At 41.2% G+C, this 22386-nt stretch overlaps 2 protein-coding genes across 5 annotated transcripts in view; one reads left to right on the top strand and one right to left on the bottom strand.

Annotated features, from left to right (window-relative positions):
• The window catches only part of MED12L (mediator complex subunit 12L), a 162609-nt gene that overhangs the window by 34755 nt on the left and 105468 nt on the right, over positions 1 to 22386 (top strand). For 2 of the 3 annotated variants that reach the window (XM_083442527.1, XM_083442528.1), the window contains exons 11-14: positions 7299 to 7430; positions 7866 to 7992; positions 10019 to 10233; positions 13414 to 13596. In XM_083442527.1, coding sequence (XP_083298653.1) covers positions 7299 to 7430; positions 7866 to 7992; positions 10019 to 10233; positions 13414 to 13596 — 657 coding nt within the window. Of the gene's footprint in view, positions 1 to 7298; positions 7431 to 7865; positions 7993 to 10018; positions 10234 to 12570; positions 12676 to 13413; positions 13597 to 22386 lie in introns of all 3 variants that reach the window. The other variant, XM_083442526.1, reaches the window with a different exon arrangement.
• GPR171 (G protein-coupled receptor 171) lies at positions 13649 to 19793 on the bottom strand. Of its 2 annotated transcripts, XM_083442975.1 has the most exons (3): positions 19331 to 19793; positions 16432 to 16488; positions 13649 to 15687 (listed from the first exon to the last, which is right to left on the bottom strand). In XM_083442975.1, exon 3 carries the CDS (start codon positions 15630 to 15632, stop codon positions 14667 to 14669), a length of 966 nt encoding a protein of 321 aa, XP_083299101.1. In that variant the 5' UTR covers positions 15633 to 15687; positions 16432 to 16488; positions 19331 to 19793; the 3' UTR covers positions 13649 to 14666. The 2 variants fall into 2 exon arrangements, with proteins under 2 accessions (XP_083299101.1, XP_083299100.1); XM_083442974.1 differs by lacking the exon at positions 16432 to 16488 and having other exon boundaries at positions 19331 to 19789.

Here is a 22386-nt window from a genome sequence, read left to right as displayed (position 1 = left end):
CAAAGGCTTGGTTAAAGAGGAACATTTTTGCCTGGTGCCTAGCAAACTTAAAGTTTGCTTCCAGGGCCATCATGCACTACCACCTCTGACTCCTCCACAGCACTGTCTACCTGGCTACCCGGATGACGTGCGACATCTACAACCTTTGAGATAGGCAGGTCACTGTGCAGTCACACACCTGTCATACACCCAGTTGCCCATGTTCCTAATGATCAAATGGCCCCCTAACAGGATTCCCCAAGAAGATTATTGCTGGCATTACAGGATAATTGCTCATCTCCCGCAGAATAGGTCCCTTCTAAGGTATCATTTCCCTCTTTCTCAGAGTGATGCTTTCCTTCATGCCCCCTTGAATTCTCAAGGGCACATCAGAGGAATAGCCAAATGGTTTTAAAGTAATGTATATGCATTCAAACTAAACATCAGACCCAGTTTGTGATGTGTATCCTTAGCTCATGTTAAGCTATTTAATATTGTGGGAGAGTAGGTTTTGAAAGTTTTAACCATTAGCTGTTTTTAGTCTCTTGGGTAAAAAAACCAAGTTATTCATATCATCAACCTTTCCCCTTATCCTGCTGTGTATTTACTAGAACAAGCTTTTGAAGTTTTCCAGTTCAGTCCTTGGTTAAAAATATCCTGTACTGCATTGACTGCACAGAACATGTCACTACTCAGGAATGAGTCAATTTTTCAATTTCACGTAGCCTCACAAAGCCACCCTCTTTTCTTGCCCACAATTCTCCTGTATTCTGCCCTTCACCTTCAGCGCTGCCATTTTAAATTTGTTGATCAGTTGCTATTCATAGAAGGTTGCATAATTTCCCCGTGAGTAAGTCCAGTATTGAGAGAAATATTCAATTTGTGCAAAGCTGTTCCCATAGAGACTATTCAGACAGTGGGGGAGTTTTACTTTTTTGGAAACTACCAGTCGATAAAAATGTGGCTCTGTAAACTGTTTCTAGCCGTTTCCGTTTGTTAGGAAGCAGCTGATAATATATACCTATATATGGTTACTTGATAATGGCTTGCTCCAGCTTTCTTGAAACTGCCTTATTTGTGTTTCTTAATACCTGTTCACCTCAGGTTAGGAGGTCCACTGTGCCAGCCTTGTTCCTTAAGCTGACTTGCATGCCACCCACAATCACATTTTTCCAGAAGTAAGACTTTGGTCATTTCATTGGATGCATATCTGGTTGTAACAAATATTTTCGTTTGCTTTCTTTATTATTTTCTCTGAGATAGTTTTTATGAATTCTGCAAATGAAACATGAGTCAGCAGTGTGATGCAGCAGCAAAAAAAGCTAATGCTATTCCAGGCAGCACCAACAGAAGTTTAGTGTCCAGATAATGTAGAATCCATACGTCCGGAATTTCCCAGACATAGATGGTATTCGGCCCTTGGAAACAGGGCCTGGGTGGAAATTGCTTAAATGTCTGGGGAAATCCAGTATGGCAGCCAGTGTCGAATTTCATTAAAAATAGCTCAAAAGCTCAACAAATTTGGGTAAAACTTAAAAAAAAAAAAGCTCACTTTTGTGTCCGGATTTTCACTTTTTGAAATATGGCAACTCTTAAGATCAGGGGAAGTAATATTCTTTCTTGGTCAGACCACACTTGGAATACTGTGTCCAATTCTGGGCACCACAATTTAGGAAATATGTTGACAAGCTGCAACATGTGCAGAGAAGGGCAAGCAAAATGATGAAGGGTCTGGAAACTAAGCCTTATGAAGAACAGTTGAAGGAGCTGGGTTGTGTTTAGCCTGGAAAAGAGGAGACTGAGAGGAGCTATTATAGACATCTTTAGATATCTAAAGGGATGTCACATGGAAGATGGAGCAAGCTTGTTTTCTCCTGCTCTGGAGGGTAGGACATGAACCAATGGCTTCAAGATATAGCTGCATGCACATAAGGATGGATCCTGCTCCATATTCTTAATGTGGGATTCAACAGATGAGATTATTAGCTGATTGGTACACTTTTCAGCTATAATGCGCTGGTGGTTTTTTTATAGTAGGTACTGCTTGCATCTGCTTTTTGTTGGACCCACCCAAACCTCTTCCTGTTACAGGAGGTGGTTTGATGATGCAGATGATGCAGATGATATAGGGAGAGTTGTATTTTTGACTTGGTTTGGCTCAAGATAAGGAAGATGTGACTACAAGCCCAAAGTGCTAACAATGGAAATGTCTACATTTAAATGGAATTGAGGGGAATCCCATAACTGGTTCCTAGGATTATCCATGCTGATTCTGTTAAATGTTGTATGCAGGAGAATTTTGTCTGGAGTTATGGAATGCAAAAGATCACAAGCAAAGTTAGGGGGGGTAGAGGCAAGGGATAGATGCAGTGTCCCTGAGCCTTTAGTAACTGGACAGAAGAGGGATTTTCAGCAGGGTTTTTTGAATTCCTATATGTGGAGCTGAAGCTGCCTAAGGGTTGGGAGTGCCTTTCCCCTTTGCAACTAAGGAAAGGTATTAAATAAAAAAGGTGGCATGAAATGGTGCAGCCATCATCAACTATATCAGCAGTTCAATTTTAGAGGGCAGTATATTCTGATTGCCATAATTAATATAGCAATAATTAGCTATTAGGAAGTTGAAGATACAATGGAAACATTATCATCGTAGGGAGGTTTACGAACAGTATGGAGAGACATTAGAAGCATATTGAAAACAATGATGTTGGAGGACGCTGGAGGCCTGGGAACAGAATAAAATAAACACCCAAACTAGACAGATTTGAAGTTCAAACAGTGACTCCTATCATATTGTTTGGGTGAGCTGTTTTGTGATAGAGGGTCATAATTGTCATAATTACATAAAAGTCATAATTGCGGAGGAAATTGTTACAGAGAACATTGTCTTGGAATGGTGACTTGATTTTACCCAATAACATTTAGGCTGTTCAAACAGTCCCCCCCCCCCCCAATTTTATGACCATATTGCTTGTCTGTTTAGGTTACAGCCACTTAGATAAGATTCTTCTTGACTGGTCTTACCCATCAGACTTTTGAGGGGCATCCAATTAGGGGTGCTTAGAAAAAGCTGCTAGTTATCAACTGCTTAATTTTATTATAGATTTTAATCATAAGGAGGCCTTTTGGAGCCAGTGTGCCTTGGATGAACACTCTCAATCTATGAATCAAATTTGAGGTTTGAGATCAGTGGAATATATAAATAATTTCATAGAGAAGATGTTGCATGCATTGATCAAGGTGTAAAATACTATTTATGCCCCATCCCCAGCACTTGTGTTTACAACAAACAAATATGAGCTAATATGGCAGCTCATATTAGGTTGATACTATTGCAAGGGAGGTGAAGAAAGGCTCCATGTTGTTACTGGGAACAGAATGGCAACAAAGGTACCATATGATGTTGACTGTAGATACACCTTCATAACAGTCTCTTCTCCTAAGTTACTTGGTGCCTTCATGACAGATGTAGAGCCTTGCACTGTTCTTCCCAGGTTCTAACTCTTAATAAGTGGATACTTTATTATTATGTTTATGTAAAAAGTGTACATCATTCTTGGGGCATGATTATATGCTAGTCTGAAAGTTCAAAAACATGAAACTTCTTGGCTTCATTTTAAATGCAAATTATGTTTTCAAGTTAATGGAATGCATTGACATTAGGGCAATGGTTATATAAATATGATCCCCCCCCCTTATATTTTAGAAGCATTTGGAGGTTGACTTGTATTTTAAAATTTCTGTTTGCTTTTGAATTGTTTTATTGCTGCTCCTATTAATATGCTTTTTTGTGGCTCTAGTTTTGATTAAATTGCTATGTTTGTATTGCTGTGTTTCTAAATCGCCTTGGAGTATTTGGTTGAAAGTTGACAGGGACTTGTATAAATCATGAACGCAGCCTCCAACCCTAGACAACCATGTTTCTGGCTGAGGGAGAAACGTGCTTTGGGACGTCTTTATACTAGCAAGTCAATCCACTCTTCCATTTAAAATTGGCTTGTGTGTTCAGCTGGGTTACTGTGGCTGCAAACATTCAAAGTGCAAACTTTGAAAAAAACTACTGACTCAGTGTTCTCCCTCTGCCCCCAGTGCTTATAGCATTCTAGGCTTGTGGACTTAGTGGTGCATTTTCTGCTGGCAGTTCAGAGGTCTGAAGTTTGCTTCACTCTCTCCTGTTTATATGTACGATTGGGATTGAGTGTTGTAGTCAAACTGGCAGCTGCACAACCTTAAAACAAGTCTGACTCATTTAGAAACAGAACCAGCTGTTTGTCCTTTTTCAGTTTCACACAGCATATATTCTGTTCTTGATTAATGTTGCACAATGAAAGGTCAGAAGGGAGGTATTGAAAAAACTTCTGTATATGGAGGAATTGGATGCTTCTAAAGACAACTAAGCAATTATTCCATTTGAAAAATTAAGTTAAAAGTGTCAAATGGCTTCACTTCAGTCATCAGCGCACTGGAAAATAAAGTGATGTGTTGTTCTGAGAAATGTATCACTATTAATTTATTGCCAAGAATTCCAGTGCTAACTTGTGTTCCTTTTTAAATAAAATAATCCAATTTCTATAAACATTCACATATCCAATGCAAAAAGTCACAGCTGCTGTTAAGAGTAGCTTCAGATTTTTAGCTTTCATAAAGGAGGGCCATCTGGCTTTGTTTTGTTTGTGCTGTTGCCCAAAGTTAATTTCCCAGCCCTTTCACAAACAAGGCAGGGATCTTTACTGTGTGCTGCATGTGGATGAGGGGAAGAAGCAGAAAGGCTGGGCCTTGTGGTATGAGAATTGAGCCCAACGCAACCTTTTCGGGATGGGACTTCTCAAGACCCTGTTCTGCAAGGGGCAAGCATTGCTTAGTTACCCAATGCTTTTGGCTTGAGATCTTGTTTGTGGAAAGGGGGAATGGGATTATGCACGTTGCTTTTGTATTTCTGCAACATATTCAGCGTTAGGTAAAGGTATAGGGACCCTTGATCATTAGGTCCAGTCGTGGCCGACTCTGGGGTTGCGGTGCTCATCTCGCTTTATTGGCCGAGGGAGCCGGCGTACAGCTTCCGCGTCATGTGGCCAGCATGACTAAGCCGCTTCTGGCGAACCAGAGCAGCACACGGAAACACCGCTTTCGAACTGCTAGGTTGGCAGGAGTATTCAGGGTTAGGCCTGTGGCAATTTGCTGTTTGAGGCAAAGGAAAATTTGATACCTCCCCATTCCACGTATAAATGTTGGCTTCATTAACTACTGAATCTTCATTAACTACTGAATCTGCACCTTCAACATTGGCAATGGGATGGTTTCCTCCACTGCAATTACAGGCATGAGCGTAGTTTAGGAAGTGCAGACAGTTCTGTCAGGGTGGCACACTTTGCTCTGTTCTGCAATGGAAATAGAAGAATGTCTTCTGCAAAGTAGGACACATGACTGCCCTATTATTCACAATTACCGTTTATGGAGGGTCGGGTCCCCCCCCCCAATCCTATGTGTGCTACATACGTTAATAATTTTCCTTCTTCGTTTTCTCGACACCCACAACTTTGTAAACTTTTATTGATCTCCCTTCCCTCTAGGTTTCTTTTTTGAATGGAAAAGTGTGTGGCTTCCTTAACATTTTGTGGTTGCAGATGAATTAAAAGGGATGTGAATCACCTTTTTTTTTTTAGCTTTCCAGGATGATCCAGGTCAGGCCCGTGTAGAGCTTGTCTGCAGAGTGTGCCTTGTTAGAATAAAGCTTCTAAACTCAGACAAAGCAGCTGGTCTCTGACAGGCCTCCTGCCCTGGCTGGCTTAGCCCTCTGAGGCCCCGGGGCAAGTGTACCCAGTTGCCCTTGCCTCTGCATGGGCCTGATCCAGGCTCCCATTACTGGAGATGGTGTGCTAGACTAGGCAAGCTTCTGGTGATATCTAGCAAAGCCATTATCAATAGTGTGATGGAAAGAAGCAGCAGATAATCACCTCCTTTATATCTTGTTGTGTATCTAAGCAAATGCTTTGAACAAGATAAAGTTGCAACAGGAGGAGGATGTGGGAGGCCGTTGCTCTGCTTATGTTTGCTGTTGCTAGTAGAAAAGGATGTGCTTAGGACCTTTCCAGACACTGTATATTAAGAATATGCATCTAATTGCTAAGAGGAAAGCCTTAAATGGCGTTGCCTCCCCCTTCTTTCTGTCATTACATTCCGATCACAAATATGTCTGCAATCTTAGTTTCTCAGGCTGTACCAGCTACCAGCTACCACCAGCCACAAGTCTCCTGCTCTTTCAATCGTCTACACCCTTTCTCCTTTGTTGGTTTGCTTGGAAGTGTGTCCCAGAACACCTCTCCTCAAATCCGTTTTCTACACCAACTTTTAAAAAATGAAAAGGTTGGCTTTACCACCTAGTTTCCTTGCCCTGTTGTAACTAAGCCTAAGAATGTGAAATTGGAACAATCACATATTCCTCCCCATGTTTAACTTGGTGTCTCCTTCCTTCCTTTTCCTTTTCCTTTTCCTTTTCCTTTTCCCCATGTTAAATTTTAGATTGTAAGCTCCTTGGGGCAGGGAACTGTACTATTGCATTCTGTAAAGTGCTGAAGTGCCTATGCACATGGGTTGCGTTATGTATAAATTATAATTAATAGCAGTAGTGAGTAGTAATGATACAGAAAGTTTGTTTTTTGATGTTCACATACAGAAACTAGTTAAACCATTGATTGGATGATTAAAGATGAATGTTGGATTTTACTGTTAGCTGAGGATTCACATATCTGAATTATAAGAATTGCTTAGGATAACTTTTCTTTCTTTTTTTAATAAAAAGAGGTGTATCACCTCCAAAATGAAGGTGGCTCTTATGCATAAAAAAAGGATCATCTTCAATTAAAAGTTATAAGAAAACAATGTGTAATAAAATATGTACACAAGCACTATGTTCATAAAGGATCCTTACTTTGAAAAGAGCAGCTTTTGAACTGATGAATGTAGCCAGAAGTGTAGTAAATGTAAATAAGACTAAAACCTATGTGATAGCAAAAGCCTGTTTTAGTATATAGCACATGAATTGCATTTTGAGAACAGTTTCAAACTAGCTCATCATGCTCTTCAACACACTACTATGCTTCTGTTCCATGCATTCATTCCCTGTCTAGCCACACATACCTCCTAGAAGAAGAAACTCTCTTTTGAACTTTTAGACAAACATACATCCTAGGGATAAAAGGGGTAGGAAATTGAACAGGAAACTTACTGTTGCCATTGGTCTGCATCGTCTGCCTGTCTTCGTAGCCAGCATTTTAATCTACTTAAACAAGAGACTGACCTTTTATTTTGTTTTTATTTAACAGGTTGCAACTAATGACGAAGCTGTCGTAACGTTGCTTTGTGAATGGGCCGTGAGCAGCAAAAGAGCTGGCAAGCACAGGGCAATGGCTGTGGCTAAACTATTGGAGAAGAGGCAAGCTGAAATTGAAGTGGAAGTAAGTTGTCTTTGCCGTATGACAGTTGTGTGCAGGGAGAGAAAAATGCAGTTCATATTTAAGTGAGAACTAGCTTTGACCATGAACTACAGCTTTATAAGCAAGGTTAAATCAGTTTATCCATCTTGGTTATTGGTGGAAGGTTCAGGCCCTGTAACAAGCATTGGAAGTCTTTAATCTCTCATGCAGAGGGAACATAGGATGCTGAGAATGCCAGTCTTTATTCCATTCTTATGTGTCACCTGGCCACATCTCAGATGACTCTAGATTAATTTGTTTGTTTTTCCTCGCACACAAGCAGAGACCAACAGGTTGAACAACAGATTATTTCCCCCCTCCCTTTTTGCTTGTGTGCCCCTAAGTAATAGGGGAGCATTCATAGCTGTTGTGTTGCAGTTCTACACTGATTGCTTTTATCCTGTCTTATTTCTGCAGCGATGTGGTGAGGCAGAAGTCTTGGACGAAAAGGAATCCATTTCTTCGGCATCACTTGCTGGATCCAGCCTTCCCGTTTTCCAGAATGTCCTCCTTAGGTTTTTAGACACCCAGGCCCCTTCATTATGTAAGCATCAAATCCTCTCTGTTCCAGAGCAGGATGAAACTCTGTGACCTTTTGTCCAGCTACTGGATATTCACTATTATTATTGGTGACTGTATCATTTTTCCCCCTCCCTCATTTCTGCCTGACCTACAGATTTTTATTTTTTTCCCCCTAGAAGGCTTTAACTTTCCAAAACATTGTGTTTTGGGAACTAAAGTATTTCTGAGCTTTGTTTTTGCCTTGAGGCAATTAATGTAGCCTTTCGTTTTAGAGCTTTTTTTCCCGGTGTGTGTGTGTGTGTGTGTGTGTGTGTGTCCTGCCTGCCCCACTCCCAGTTTGCCTTACCTTGGGCCGGTTGCTTTACAATCTAAACTTAGACTGTACAATCTAACATTTGGCACTAGGGAAAACATAAACCAAAACTCTGACATTGTCATTCTGTACATGCTTATTCAGAAGTAAGACTCACAGTTTATAGTGGGATTTGCTCCTATTAAATATGCACAGGATTGTAGCGCAAATGTGTCAGATCTGAGCATCAAGGCAGCAGCTCATCAGTTTATTACCAGGTGAAACACAGTTGTCCCCCAGTGCTTATCAGAGTAGTTTAGACTTTTTTATACCTCCCTTTGCAATTTGTTCCTGGTTTCTCCTCATAGGTGAGGCAATAGCGGTCCCACATGCCCTTGTCATGTGTCCACAAAGGCGGAGCTGAACAGGAATGCTGTTCTCAGAACTGGGGCAGCCACACTGAAAGCCCTGCTCTGAGTTACTGTGGAGCGGGCTCCTGATATCTTTGGAACCTGAAGGATAACCTTCTGATATGCTTAACCATATGCTGAACCTGTATATGTTGCTTTCTGACACTCGTGTGTGTGTTCGTAGTAGTTAGAAAAAGAGAGCAAAACTCCGTAAGGGTTTAAGGAGTGGGAATGTTGGTGCATTCAGGTGCCATATACTGTGGGTTCTAATAACTGAGTTTCCTCCATGTCATTTAACCTATATTGGTTCAATAGTGCAAATATATTGTCTTGAAGCTGTCCAATTCATGGTACATGATTCTTACAACTTTCAGAAAGCCTCAATGTGGTCAAATAAATTTGTTAAGCTGCATACAGATACACCAATCTGAGTATTTTTCAGAAGTGTTGTAGGACCTTCTTATATGGGCTGACTTTTGAAGCCTGGATCAACCACATGAGAAGGATGGTTTGGGCTGCCATTAATAGTCATAGAATCGGAAGGGACCATGAGGGTCCTCTGGTCCAACCCCTTGCAATGCAGGAATCTTTTGCCCAATGTGGGACATGATCCTGAGATTAAGCCTCTCATGCTCTACTGATTGAGCTATAAGGCGTGGGGTTAACTAACCTGTCCTGCTAGCAGAAGCCTGTGTGAGGACTCCTACCAGCACAATGGGTCTTCCCCTAAATCTCTGGAGGGGTGGGAGAACAATTTGTGGGAGCAGAGGGGATACCAATCTGTTGGACAAGCAAGCTGATGTCACTTAGCTCCTTAGGGCCGTGTTGAATTCTACCCTTTGTGTCTGAAATATTTAAGTAGCTATTTGTGTAACCTTAATTTTAAGGTTGTGGGATGCAGGTGGCGCTGTGGCTTAAACCACAGAGCCTAGGACTTGCCAATCACAAGGTCGGCGGTTCAAATCCCCGCGATGGGGTGAGCTCCTGTTGCTCGGTCCCTGCTTCTGCCAACCTAGCAGTTTGAAAGCACGTCAAAGTGCAAGTAGATAAATAGGTACCGCTCCGGCGGGAAGGTAAACGGCATTTCCATGCGCTGCTCTGGTTCGCCAGAAGTGGCTTAGTCATGCTGGCCATATGACCTGGAAGCTGTACACCGGCTCCCTCGGCCAATAAAGTGAGATGAGCGCCGCAACCCCAGAGTCGGTCATGACTAGACCTAATGGTCAGGGGTCCCTTTACCTTTACCTTAATTTTAAGGTAGGCTTACTTTTTTCTTTTTCTTTTCAGACAAAAGCTGCTTGAGCCTAATGGTAATTAATAAAATCTAACCTTTTCTCTATTGGTAGCTGACCCAAACAGTGAACATGAGAAGATGGAATTTGTGAACCTGGTGCTGCTTTTCTGTGAATTCATACGGCATGATGTTTTCTCCCATGATGCTTACATGTGCACTTTAATATCACGTGGAGACTTATCCATCACTGCAACCTCTATGTCTCGCTCGCCAACTGGGGAAAATATGGATGAACAGTATTCTAGGGAACAAGATGTGAAACTGGAGGTATGAAGTGCATTGTCGTTTGCTTCTCAGCTTCACTAGGTCAAAAATGACAACCTGGTGCTGTTTTCTCCCTACCCCACTTTATCCTAAGAGCAGTTTGAAAAATAATAATTGTGCTGCCTAGAAAGCTTTAATGGTGTTGTTCATCAGATTCTCAGTGCCAACCTTTAATGTAGCCCCTTTTAGCCAATATAATGTGAGCAGTCCATGCTGCTGCTGCTACTCCCCAGTTTCTGGAGAGATTATGTTGGCATAAAAAGGAATAGCAGTTTATGGTCTTCTCATGGTGACCTGGGATTTTGCACGAGTGTGCACGTGTTTTATCCTGATGATGCAGGACGAGAGTTGCACTGTGCAGAAGCTTCCATGCCAACAGTGCAATATTGAGATCTCAAGATCTCAACATTACCCTGCTCTCAGGATAAGGCCCTATTGGCTGTGCGATAGCCTGCAGAAATATATCTGGCACCATCCAGGTAGAGACCCTGCCTGGTTAACAAGTTTATGGAACAGTTTCTCGCTTGAAATAAAGCAGGTGCCAACCTTGCTGAGTTTTCCTCTGGGGGTCATTGATACCTGACCTTGAGAACTTTTCAGGTTGCTGGATTTATTGTTATATTGTAATTTATACTGGTTGTATTGTTTTTGCCTTTTGCTTTTTTACTGGTTTTGTTTAGAGGAGTGTCTTCCAAAGTTTTAAACTGCCTTGGGATTGGAATGGAAGACAGTATATGAGATTATATAAGTTTCATTCCCTCTGAAGGAACAGACATGTAGTTTGGGGGTTCTCCTAGGTTAATCTGTCAGTGGAGGCCCTGGTTACTTCTCTGGTGATGGGTGCTTACTGCCAACTTGTGTTGGTGTGTCGACGATACCCATTCCTGGATAGGGATACCTTGGCCACCATGATTCCATGTACTGGTAACCTCAGGATTGGACTACTGTAACAAATCAGGACTGGGTTACCTGAAGGACTGCTTGCCCCTGTGTAGACCTGCAAGATCACTTTGAACACCTGGGATATTTTTGCTCAGGCCAGCACACTCTACGGAATATCATATAGTGGTAATGTTAAAACAGGCAATTTCCTCCTTTCCCCCTTCACTCTGGAATGCCCTTACCTCTGCCTTATGATGTGAAGCACCATCAATTATTTGCTTCAGATGTCTTTATGAAAATGTGCAGGCTTTCCCTAACCCGTAAGATTGGAACCTGTATCACTGATTTTCTGTGTTTGCTTCTGTGATATTATTTTACTGTTTTTAATGTTGATTGGTGTTGTTTCCATGGTACGTAGACATTTTTTAAACATGAAGGGTTCTGTTCGTTGATGCCATTTTGCTTGCACATCAGAGTTTTGCTTGCACAATGAAACCTCCCTCTCCTCTCCCTGCACAACCTCAAAATCTGCTCTGGAGAGTTGGGGGACTCTCTGGAGCAGAATTTGGGGGCACGAGAGGAGAGGAGAGGAGAGGAGAGGAGAGGAGAGGAGAGGAGAGGAAGGCAATATAACCCTCAGTGGTTTAGAAATATTTATTAAATAAAATAAAAATATTATGCAGATGAATGAGATAATAGCTTTGACACATTATACTTAAAGGTAGTTCATGGCTAAATACAGAGCTGCCATGATGACGAAATGCCTGTTGCATAAATGAAATGTGATATTTTGCACCTATTGGGCTCTGATGGATCAAGATCTCTTTATATATTAAAGGTGCCGATAGAATTAGTTACATTTGCGTTGTTTTATATGTCCATGATTGGAATTGGAAGGAGAGGGTGTCCTTCTAAGGTTTGAGCCCAAATTTTATTTTTAACTTTAATGGTTGTTAGGTTCTTTCCTCAAAACCAATCCATTGGACCTGCAAGAATCATGACTTGAGACTTTTATTTCTGCAAGGTTTCATCTCAGCAGCAGCACAATCTCTTGTGAACAGTGGTCCTTTATACAAATTGCACTGTACTTGGGGAATGCGTATCCCTCTAGAGAAGTATTGATGGTTTAGCTGTAGCCTTTCTCTATTCTGATCCCATAGCAAAGCAGACATTTCCCAGGAGATTACTCATTCATTGTAAACAAAACATTCAGGCTGTCGCCCTTGAGTGCAGTTTCCCCGAGCTTGTTATTATTGTTTTTTAAGTATGACTTCAAAAAGAGACCATTTTGAGTGCTATATATGTTGGGGTCAGAAATGTCTTCTGTCTTGTTTAATCTAAGAATTTTAGTATTGTGCTTTTTAAAACTGAGTGATTTTTTAAATCTTACATGGCCAGTCACCCATGCTTTACAACATGCTCTGACTGGTGTTTCTTTTTCTCTTCGGTGATCATTAGGACCATAGTATTATGGAACATATGTACATTGACTCGGGAACTGCTAATATTTTTGATGACATAGACAAGAATGACTTTAAGACAGACTTTGGTTCGGAATTTCCAGTAGGTCTAACTTTGGATTTTTTCAGTTAAAAAAAACCCATTCTTCACTTTGCTACGTGTGTCAGCATGATCTGAGACATGGAACACACACTCTTACCAGCATTTTCTGCATTTCTTCTGGTATTCTCAAAATATCTCGCCCCTTTCCCCCATAGTCATCCTTTCCTTCTTTTAAATAGCATCATGGTCTTAGGTTTACAAAAGATGCCTCACCTATTTCCACTGTGGTAACCTTGATACCACTTCCACTGTGTTTAAAATGCCACCATCATGAACATGTCACGAGCAGTGAAACATTAACTCATATCATTTATACTTACTGAAACCATTTTTAAAAAAATAAAACAAAAACATTTTGCCATTCTGCACTCACAGTATTGAGTGCTAACATTGGCCCCCTTATTAGCTGCCATTTGAAAACTGAATCAAAATGGTTTTAGTTACTGTATATTTCAATGCAATTGAATGTTGTTTTCATTGGCATGCATCAGCAGTAGCCAATGTGGTGCCCTTCAGATGTTATTAGACTACAATTCCCATCATCCTTGACCATTGGCCATGCTGGCTGTGACTGATGATAGTTGTGGACCAACATTTGGGAGTTGCCACATTGGCTTTCTTAGACATACATCATGAGTTACCTATTCTGAGGTAAAATGAAGCTGCATTTTTTGGCCATACCATAAATTCAACGGATATTTCTGTTTACAGTATTAAATGTTTGTTTACATGTCTTAGATATTTTCTCCAATGCCTGGGGAGTCTTGTGAGAATCTGAATTCCGTATCAATGATAGACAGAAGAATTTCAACAATGAGTGAAAAGTCTATGAAGAGGGAAAAACTGAGGGAGCTGATTTTTCCATCAAACTACAACCTCCTTCGCCATTTGCAATATGCAACACATTTTCCTATACCTCTGGTAAGTAACTTCTTTCTGTCTTTGAAGAGAAAGTCTATACACAGGCAAGCAAAACTGCTTAGAGGTTTTATTTACAATTAAGTGGGATGCAAATTCTGTTAAATAAATAAATTGCTTACTGGCTTACTTCAAACTAATGACAATTCATTTAGCCAGGTCGTGGCTCGTTGTTTTGTTGTACTCATCATACAAAGTGTCACTGAAACAGGTGAGTGGTAAATTAGTTGACTCAACTCATTTCCTTATATCCAGTTGGACTTTGTCATGACTAGTTTTACCTGGATTTGGGTTCCTATATGAATATTTTATCCAAGTACATTTTGAAAACTGTACAGTGTCTGTCAAGCACATCATGGTCTTCAAGCAGATTAACATGAAAATAGAATCATATCCCATTCATAAGCATGGGGCTTGTTCCTGTGACACCATTTTTTATTGTTACATCTGAACCAACCCCACTGTGTGTACTCCCTTAGATGAATTACATGCTTCTTATATACATAACTCTAAATGTCAGTGTTACGAAAGCAACCGTCTTCAAAAAGGCTCACAAAGTATTCAGTCGTGCCACTTCAAGATACCTGAATGTCAAATTACAGGTATGCAGGGGGGAGAATTCATAGAATTGTTGAGTTGGAAGGGATCCTGAGGGTCATCTCGTTCATCCCTCTGCAATGCAGGAATCTCAGCTAAATCATTTGCCATGGGGCACTTGGAGAAATACCCAGCCAAGTCATACACAGAGTAGACTATTGAAAGCATTGACTAATCTGAGTACGACTATCATTGTATTTCACCCTTCAGAAACAAAATGTGACAACTGCTTGTGACACATTGTGCAACCAAATTCTACAGAGCAATAGCTACTAGCAATGAATATGGTACATTGGGGTGGGGATATTGCTTCTTTCCCTTAGCAATTTCTCAGAAAATGCAGTGCCCTTGCAACTGAAGCTCTACCTGAAGGAAAGATGGAGAGATTGTGTGCTCTAGCTGGGGTGGGGGCGGGGTCAATGCATTTTTAATGTGCAATAAATTGTCTAGAATGGTCTGCAGTTTCCACTGAAACATCAAAGTGCTGTCTCTGTTAATGCATTTTCTGGGGGAGTATTATTTTCTTTACGCGACCCGAAAGCCTTTGTCACGTTCAGTCTAAATGTCTTTGAAAGGTAAAAATACAAAATTGGGTCAAAACAGAGATTTGACACACCAAGTAGCAGGGTGGATTCTTTTGCTTTGAAGAGCGTTCGCCTGAGAGAGCAGTCTGTGGTTATAGCTTTGCTTTGACTCAGAGTATACGGGATCCGGACAATATGGTAAGGAACAAAGCATATTATGTAGCTTGCAGTGACTAAGAGTATGTTCACCAGAGCTTTCTTCACATTGTCGTAGCTCACGTTGTATCTGTTTCGATAGAGTAATCTGATCACAAGGAAGTTAGAAATAAGCACTATGGCGGAAAAATTGAGAAATATGGCAGAACAAATGAAATTAGTGAAAACATGCCAATCTCTTCCCACCGTTGTTTTGAAATCAATACAGCCCACATTGGCCATTTCTTTGATTTCTTTGATTGGAATTGCCATGTTTGGCACCATGATAAATAGAACCATTGCCCAGACTACTGCTGATATCATCTTAGCAAAGCCAGGCTCCTGGATGCGATAGATCTTGCAGCTGTGTATTAACTGAAGGCAACGGTCCATGCTTACAAATCCCAAGAATATGATGGATAAGTACATGTTGATATAGATGAGGCAAGCTGTGACTTGGCAGTGGAATATTTTCAGTTTCCAGGGAGCAACTCCTAAATCAACTGCGATTTTCACCGGCAAGGCAAGGGTTAGCAAAAAGTCTGCTGTTAGCAGGTTAATTAAGTAGACGCTCATGCATTTGCGATGTTGCTCTGCCTTCAGGAAGGTCCACAGGGCAAAGCAGCTCCCGATGAACCCAATAAGAAAGATCAAATAATAAAAATAAGGAAATGGCTCCATGTCAGAATAAACATTGCAACCTGAGGAATTGGTTATGCGCATCTTAAATGATTCACAGGAGAGGCAAAGTATGTGCACCTTTTCTGAGAGACAAAACCTGGAGTTGGGAGAGAGAGAGAAATAAACAAACAAATAAACTGTCTTTCGGTAAGCAATAGTGTCGCACAATACCTAACCAAATCTGTGACTGTTGTTAAGAACAGGCACCCCCAAACTCGGCCCTCCAGATGTTTTGGGATTACAATTCCCATCATCCCAGACCACTGGTCCTGCTAGCTAGGGGTGGTGGGAGTTGTAGTCCCTAAACATCTGGAGGGCCGAGTTTGGGGATGCCTGCTTAAGAAGCTCAGGAGCCACTTTCCCCATTCTGGTGCCCGCCAGATGTTTTGGGCTATAGCTTCCATTGGGCCCAGCCAATGGTACACATATATTTTTTAAAATGTTTAAAGCAACTTTTTGACAAATCTGTTCAGTGTGATGCTGCATTCATATGAGAAATGCATTTACTCCAAAGCATTTCCTTTTCAGTTAGCATGGCTGATTGCAGACTTAATCGTCCCAGAAATGAAACAAATAAGTGTGAACACTGCTTCTCTTTTTGTTTTATTTGGTATTCTCAGACATCCATAGGCATAGGAGGTTTTAATTGAAATGCAAGAAAACCATATTTGCCAAGAACATTTCCATAGTTTGATGGTCTGATTTTTTGCAGCAGGATCTGTTTTGTAGATGTACTGGTAGAATCATTGCTAGAGCCATGCACACTGAAGAGGAAGTGGCTATTTTTAACATTTCTAAGAAATGAAATGCAGTAATGATTTCCAGATGAAGAACAGTGAACCTTCAGCTTCCATTTGATGCACCTCATAGATGTTTGCCCTCTCCAGTTGTTGTGGAGCTGTTGGTGTACAAACAGAACTGTAGGTTAAACGCTGGAATCGTTAATGTTGGCAGTTTTACAAAAATAAAATGTGTGTGTGTCAATTTACATTTTTTTTCAAGAGCTTTGGCTGTAAATGGAATTGATTTTTTTGTGCAGTTTTTTGAAGTGCACAAATACACCACAGGTATGCCATCATTTTCAGAGATAGTTAGTAATGGAACCTAGTTTATATAACTAGCCAATAAAACTACAGTGGTACCTCGGTTTAAGAACAGCCCTGTTTATGAATTATTCTGTATACGAACTCTGCAAAAGCGGAAGTAATGTTCCGGTTAGCGAACTTCACCTCAGTCTACAAAGGGAAGCCGGTGGAAGGGCACCGGCGGCGGGAGGCCTCATGAGGGAAAGTGCACCTCGGTTTAAGAACGGTTTTGGTTTAAGAATGGACTTCCAGAATGGATTAAGTTCGTAAACCGAGGTACCGCGGTAATGTAGAAGGTAGTGTGACTGCACAGCAGGGGACTAGTGTGGCCAACCTGCTCAGAAGCTCCCGGCACAATTTGGATTGCCTGGAGCACAAATGCCAAACAACTCACTCACCTTATGAGTAAATTTGTAGCAATGGGTCAGAATTTACATCAGAATGAAATCAAATCAGTTGGTTGGGCAAGGGATAGTCTGAAACACGTCAAAGCCAGGCAAAAGGAGAATCCATCAGAGAGGAGGCAAGTGATAGTGAGGCGTGAGGTGTTGGAGTATAATACACTCTTGTTGGTTATAAAAGTTATAAATGGAAATCAAATTACAAACATCCTCATTTAGCCAAGCGTCAGACAACTCTGTGGCAGTAAGTCAGCTTTTAAATGACTTTTGAAAACTGTTCATTCTGTCAGGAAATTATCTTTCCCCAATAGTTTTCTGATTTCTATTATCTTTTGTTTTGTTTTCTTTTAATTTTATGGTTTTATCTATTGTTCTGAACTGATTTTATTTTTTTTAATGAGGTAGTGGTATATAAATATTTTTATAAATAAAAATAAATGAGGATGAGGGTCCAGTTTGTATGTACCTCTCTACAGACAACAAAATTGTCCATTTATCCAAACCTTTGTAATGACTTGATTACTCTAAAGTAGCATCTACTCTAATCAACTTGGCAAGGCAACTTTTAGATATATCTGCACCTTTCAATGGGTTTCACTTCTCCTAGAACTCTGTAAGCTAAAGATTTGCAGATGGTTTGCTTATTCAAGTGTGTATTAGCTATGGGGATGTATTTTTTCAAGGGCTTTCTGACCACAGCCCATTGCTACCTCATTTCTCACAACTCGCGAGACATCTATAGCCAGCTAACTATTTCACATCTTGTTTTTATATCCTGCCTTTCCTCCGACCACAGGAGCACAAGGTAGCTAACAACATAAACTAGGCAGAAATCAAACAGACATCAGTAGCAGAATTAAAACCTCAGAATCAAGCTAATCAACAGCAGCAGCAAGTAACTGTAGCACTAGTAAAACAAAATCTGTTATTATCCAAATCAAAGTAACCAAGGGCTTGTTGGAATAAGGTGGCTTTTGTTTGCTTACAGAATGCCTGAAATGTTTAAATCTGGTGGGCTTCTCTTCAGGTCATGCCAGCAGCTATTTCATAGAATCATAGAATCATAGAGTTGGAAGAGACCACAAGGGCCATCGAGTCCAACCCCCTGCCAAGCAGGAAACACCATCAGAGCACTCCTGACATATGGTTGTCAAGCCTCTGCTTAAAGACCTCCAAAGAAGGAGACTCCACCACACTCCTTGGCAGCAAATTCCACTGTCGAACAGCTCTTACTGTCAGGAAGTTCTTCCTAATGTTTAGGTGGAATCTTCTTTCTTGTAGTTTGGATCCATTGCTCTGTGTCCGCTTCTCTGGAGCACCAGAAAACAACCTTTCTCCCTCCATTTACTAATAGTCAGCAAGGGGGCCTGGTCAGGTTGAGTACAATTCAGCATTGCACTCTTAGGCTGGTGTCGTGTGTTATGACAGTGGTGTGGCAAGTGTTAAAATACGCCTGTAATGTGTGCAGTTAACTGACCATGTGGATCAGACTGCTAATCTGCTAAGTTCCCAGTCGGCAAGGGATGTGTGGTGCCTGAGGGTTGATAAGTGTGGAAAGTCAGTTATTTTCCCAGGGTCTGAAGGCACATTGCTGAAGCTAAGCAGGTCTGGGTCTCTGCATACTATCAACACCATGTGGAAGTATGCCATTGGTCAACTTTGGTATATCCTACGTCCATTTTATTAGTAGCTTACACAGATGATTCCTTTTAAATCTTGGGAGTCTAAAGAATTTAACCAGAACACAGTGCTAGAAAGATCTGAGAGAGTTTGGGAGCAACCACTATGAAGGGATGAAACACATAAGAATGCAGAAAGCTGCCTTATACAGAGTCAAATCACTGGTCCTCCTAGCTCAGCATAGTCTATAGCAGCAGATCTCAAGGTTTAAGAACGGGTTCTCTCCCAGCCATTCCTGGAGAGGGCGAGGTTTGAACCAGGGACCTTCTGCATATAAAACAGAGGTGTTCTTCCACTGAGTTTAAATATCATAATCTTCCTTCTGAGAAATGACAGTCACTTTGAATCAATTACAAAGGAAATTGCACTGTGGTCCTGAGATAGCGAATGCTTGATTCTGTCAACTCCTTCAACAGAAAAAATCGTTGCAGTTTTTGTGACTATGAAGTTTCAGCATGGAGTATCTATACTGAGTTTGTCCCTAATTGCAAACACCAGCAGTTTACATAGCCTGCGTTTTGTATTTGCGTCAATGATAATAATGACTGGGTAAAGTATTTTAAAAGGTACATACCTGTTTTAGAGTCCAAAAAGCATTGAAGAAGTTTGTTAAATGTCCTGTTTAGTATTGGCAGGCGACCTGCTTTTTGCCTTGTGGCCAGCTACTTTTCCTTTTGCTCTTTATATAGTTCGAATCTTAAAAGAGATTTTCCTGTGGCTTTCAAACACATCAGTTGACGTCAGTGAAACCAAAAGCCATCTCAAGGTGTGTGCGTGTACGCACACTCTTAAGAGTTCAGAATTATTCAGTGTTGCAAAATAATACTTCATCCTCCTCTTGTGATTGGGTGGGAAAGCAAACTTGCTGTAATGACTTGAGAACTTATCCTTTTAATTTTTGCCAGTGGAATGCCAGAACAGTTGAGATAGTAGCAGAATAATGCACCTTGCTTTCTCAGGGAGCAAACTGGAGTGTGAGGTTCAGCAGAGCATAAATATGTATGTAATTTTAAAGGTTTTAATTAAAGCAGTCCTTCACTGATCCTATCTAGGTGGTGCACAGTCCAGCAAAATCAATTGCAGCAAGTTTTACATTATTAAAGATAGAGGTAAAGTTTTAAAGTATTTTAAAGTATTAAAGGTAGAGATAAAGGACCGCTGGATGGTTAAGTCCAGTCATAGAGAACTATGGGGTGTGGTGTTCATTTCACTTTCAGGCCGAGGAGCCAGCATTTGTCCACAGACAGCTTTCCGGGTCATGTGGCCAGCGTGACTAAACCGCTTCTGGAGCAACGGAATTACAATGTTATGACTAAAATAAATAAAACATTGTTATAAAAGCATAATTTAGACAAACGGGCAAAAACAAAACAAAACATTGAATTGACTTTTGCTAATCTCAAGAGATTTTAGCGTAGGTTGAATTCTTCCACTGAAAGCATTGGAACTTGAACTACCGTATTTTTCGCTCTATTAGACGCACCAGACGATAAAGCACGCCTAGTTTTTAGAGGGGGAAAAAGTATTCTTTAAAGGGAGCGCTGAGCAGAGTGCGCTCTGTCCCTTCCCCCACCTCCTGCAAAAGCCAGGGATAGTCGCACAAAGCCTCCACAGGGCAGTGGGATGAAAGCTCCCCGTGCCCTGTGGAGGCTGTGTGCGGTTAAACAAGAAGCCAGGACAGCCAGCAGGATCGCAGCGATCCCGCTGGCTATCTTGGCTCATGGGATAACCACGCGCAGCCTCTCCCGGGCAAGGGGAGCCTTCATCCCCTGCCCAGGGAGAGGCTGCGCGCGGCTAAGGCTCCCCCAAGAAGGGCAGCCCTTCTCCCTCCTCGGGGAAAAGCCCCGAAAAGCTGCACACACACTCCACATGGCTCTTTAAAGGGAGTGCTGAGCAGAGCCTCCTGCCTGCATTTGCTCCATAAGACGCACACACATTTCCCCTTACTTTTTAGGAGGGGAAAAGTGCGTCTTATAGAGCGAAAAATACAGTATATCGGGATCATTTCATAACGTTCCTGTGTGTCTGTGTTAAGGAATTCCTTTAGTATCAGCTACAGTGCGGCTACCATGTTGCTGTTGTTGTTGCTTATGTTAATTGTTGCAACAGAGAGATGCACCTATCTGTTTCTCAGAACTTAATTTGGAGTGATACAATTACATAGATTAATAATAGTGCCATCATCTCTGAAATGGCTTTATTCTGAGAAGCATTCATAGCATTTTTTTTGCAATATCTACAGACTATGGTTGTTGTTGTCTTATAAAAACTACTGATAAAAATGTATTATTAAAAAGACTGTGGTCTAACCGTCTTCTTAAATTCATTTCCCTCCCCATGCTCATAAATCCAGAAGCAGGTTTGTGTCCTGTGTTCAGTAGACAACCACCGAATGAATGAAAAGGACCTCACATAAATATGTTTTCTATGCAAAAAGGACCCTGGTATTCTCAGCTTTCTTCATTGGGTCCAATGAAAATAAAGTTTTAACCCCCCCCCAATAAACAAAATCATATCAAACAACATAAATTTTAAACTTAGACATTCCAGATAGTGATACAGTCCCTGAAATACTTCATATTCTATCTTCATACTTATTGTGAAGCCTTGGGTGCGACCCTCATATCCCTCTAGTTTGTAATTCCTTCTAACAGGATCCTGAGGGAAGCTTATGAACAGGGCATGAGGCAACAGCATTCTCATGCTTGTCGCTATCATTTAGTATTTATAGGTATACAGCCTGAGACCATGGATGTTCAATTCAGCAATCATGGGTAGTGGTGGAGGAAACTTGAGGAACTTTGGTTCATTGGAGCTGAGGAAATGAGTGCTAAGCATGGCACCCTTACATTTTGGAGGCATCTGATGTGATTGCGAACAATGAAACATTAAACAGGAACTGAGAAGGACCGCTTCCAACAATGCTGACCCTGCTCTCAAATCTTGCTAGAAGGAACAAGACTTCCATCCCCCAAATAATCTCATTTCCATCAAATCTAGCTCCCTAATGCTACAGAGGTGTCTCCAGTTCAAAATGAACAGTTTCCAACACCATATTGTGGCATCTAATAAGGGGGGACTGTTCTTATGGCCGACTCAACTCTGAGCACCAGAGTTGTGTATTACAGAAAGCATCTGACTAGCTCTCAGTTGCGGAACTGACAAGAGAGTTGCAACCTTTTGCTATGCTGAGTCAGACTTGAACCATACCTGCAGCTTTTGTTTGAGTAGCCATGTCCTCCCAAACCACTGATCTGCCTATATACTTCAATTGGCATTGTTTCCTGTTGTTCCCTCCTTCTGACGAGAAGGGAGCAAATATCACCATTGCCAAGAGCGTGCACCAGTTAGGGAAAGCAGATCTCTGAACTAATTTTCATACAATACACCTGGCAACTGTTGATAGGAAATTACCCCCCCCCCATTGACTTAATGTACATTGCCACTGGGATGCTTTATGCTATTGTTGGATTAAAGTTATGAGAGTTCTGTTTTAGTTGAAGAGGCTGTGTTTGCAAAAGAGAAGGGTTGAAGATTTTCACTGGAGAAATTCAAGGATACAGTTGTACCTTGGTTCTCAAATGCCTTGGTACTCAAACACTTTGGTTCTCAAACTCTGAAAACCCAGAA

Source organism: Podarcis tiliguerta (genome assembly GCF_965153285.1).
Source record: "Podarcis tiliguerta genome assembly, chromosome: 5".
In the NCBI taxonomy this organism is placed as follows: domain Eukaryota; kingdom Metazoa; phylum Chordata; class Lepidosauria; order Squamata; family Lacertidae; genus Podarcis; species Podarcis tiliguerta.
Note: the sequence above shows the minus strand (reverse complement) of the source record. Positions and strands in the feature narration are given on the sequence as shown.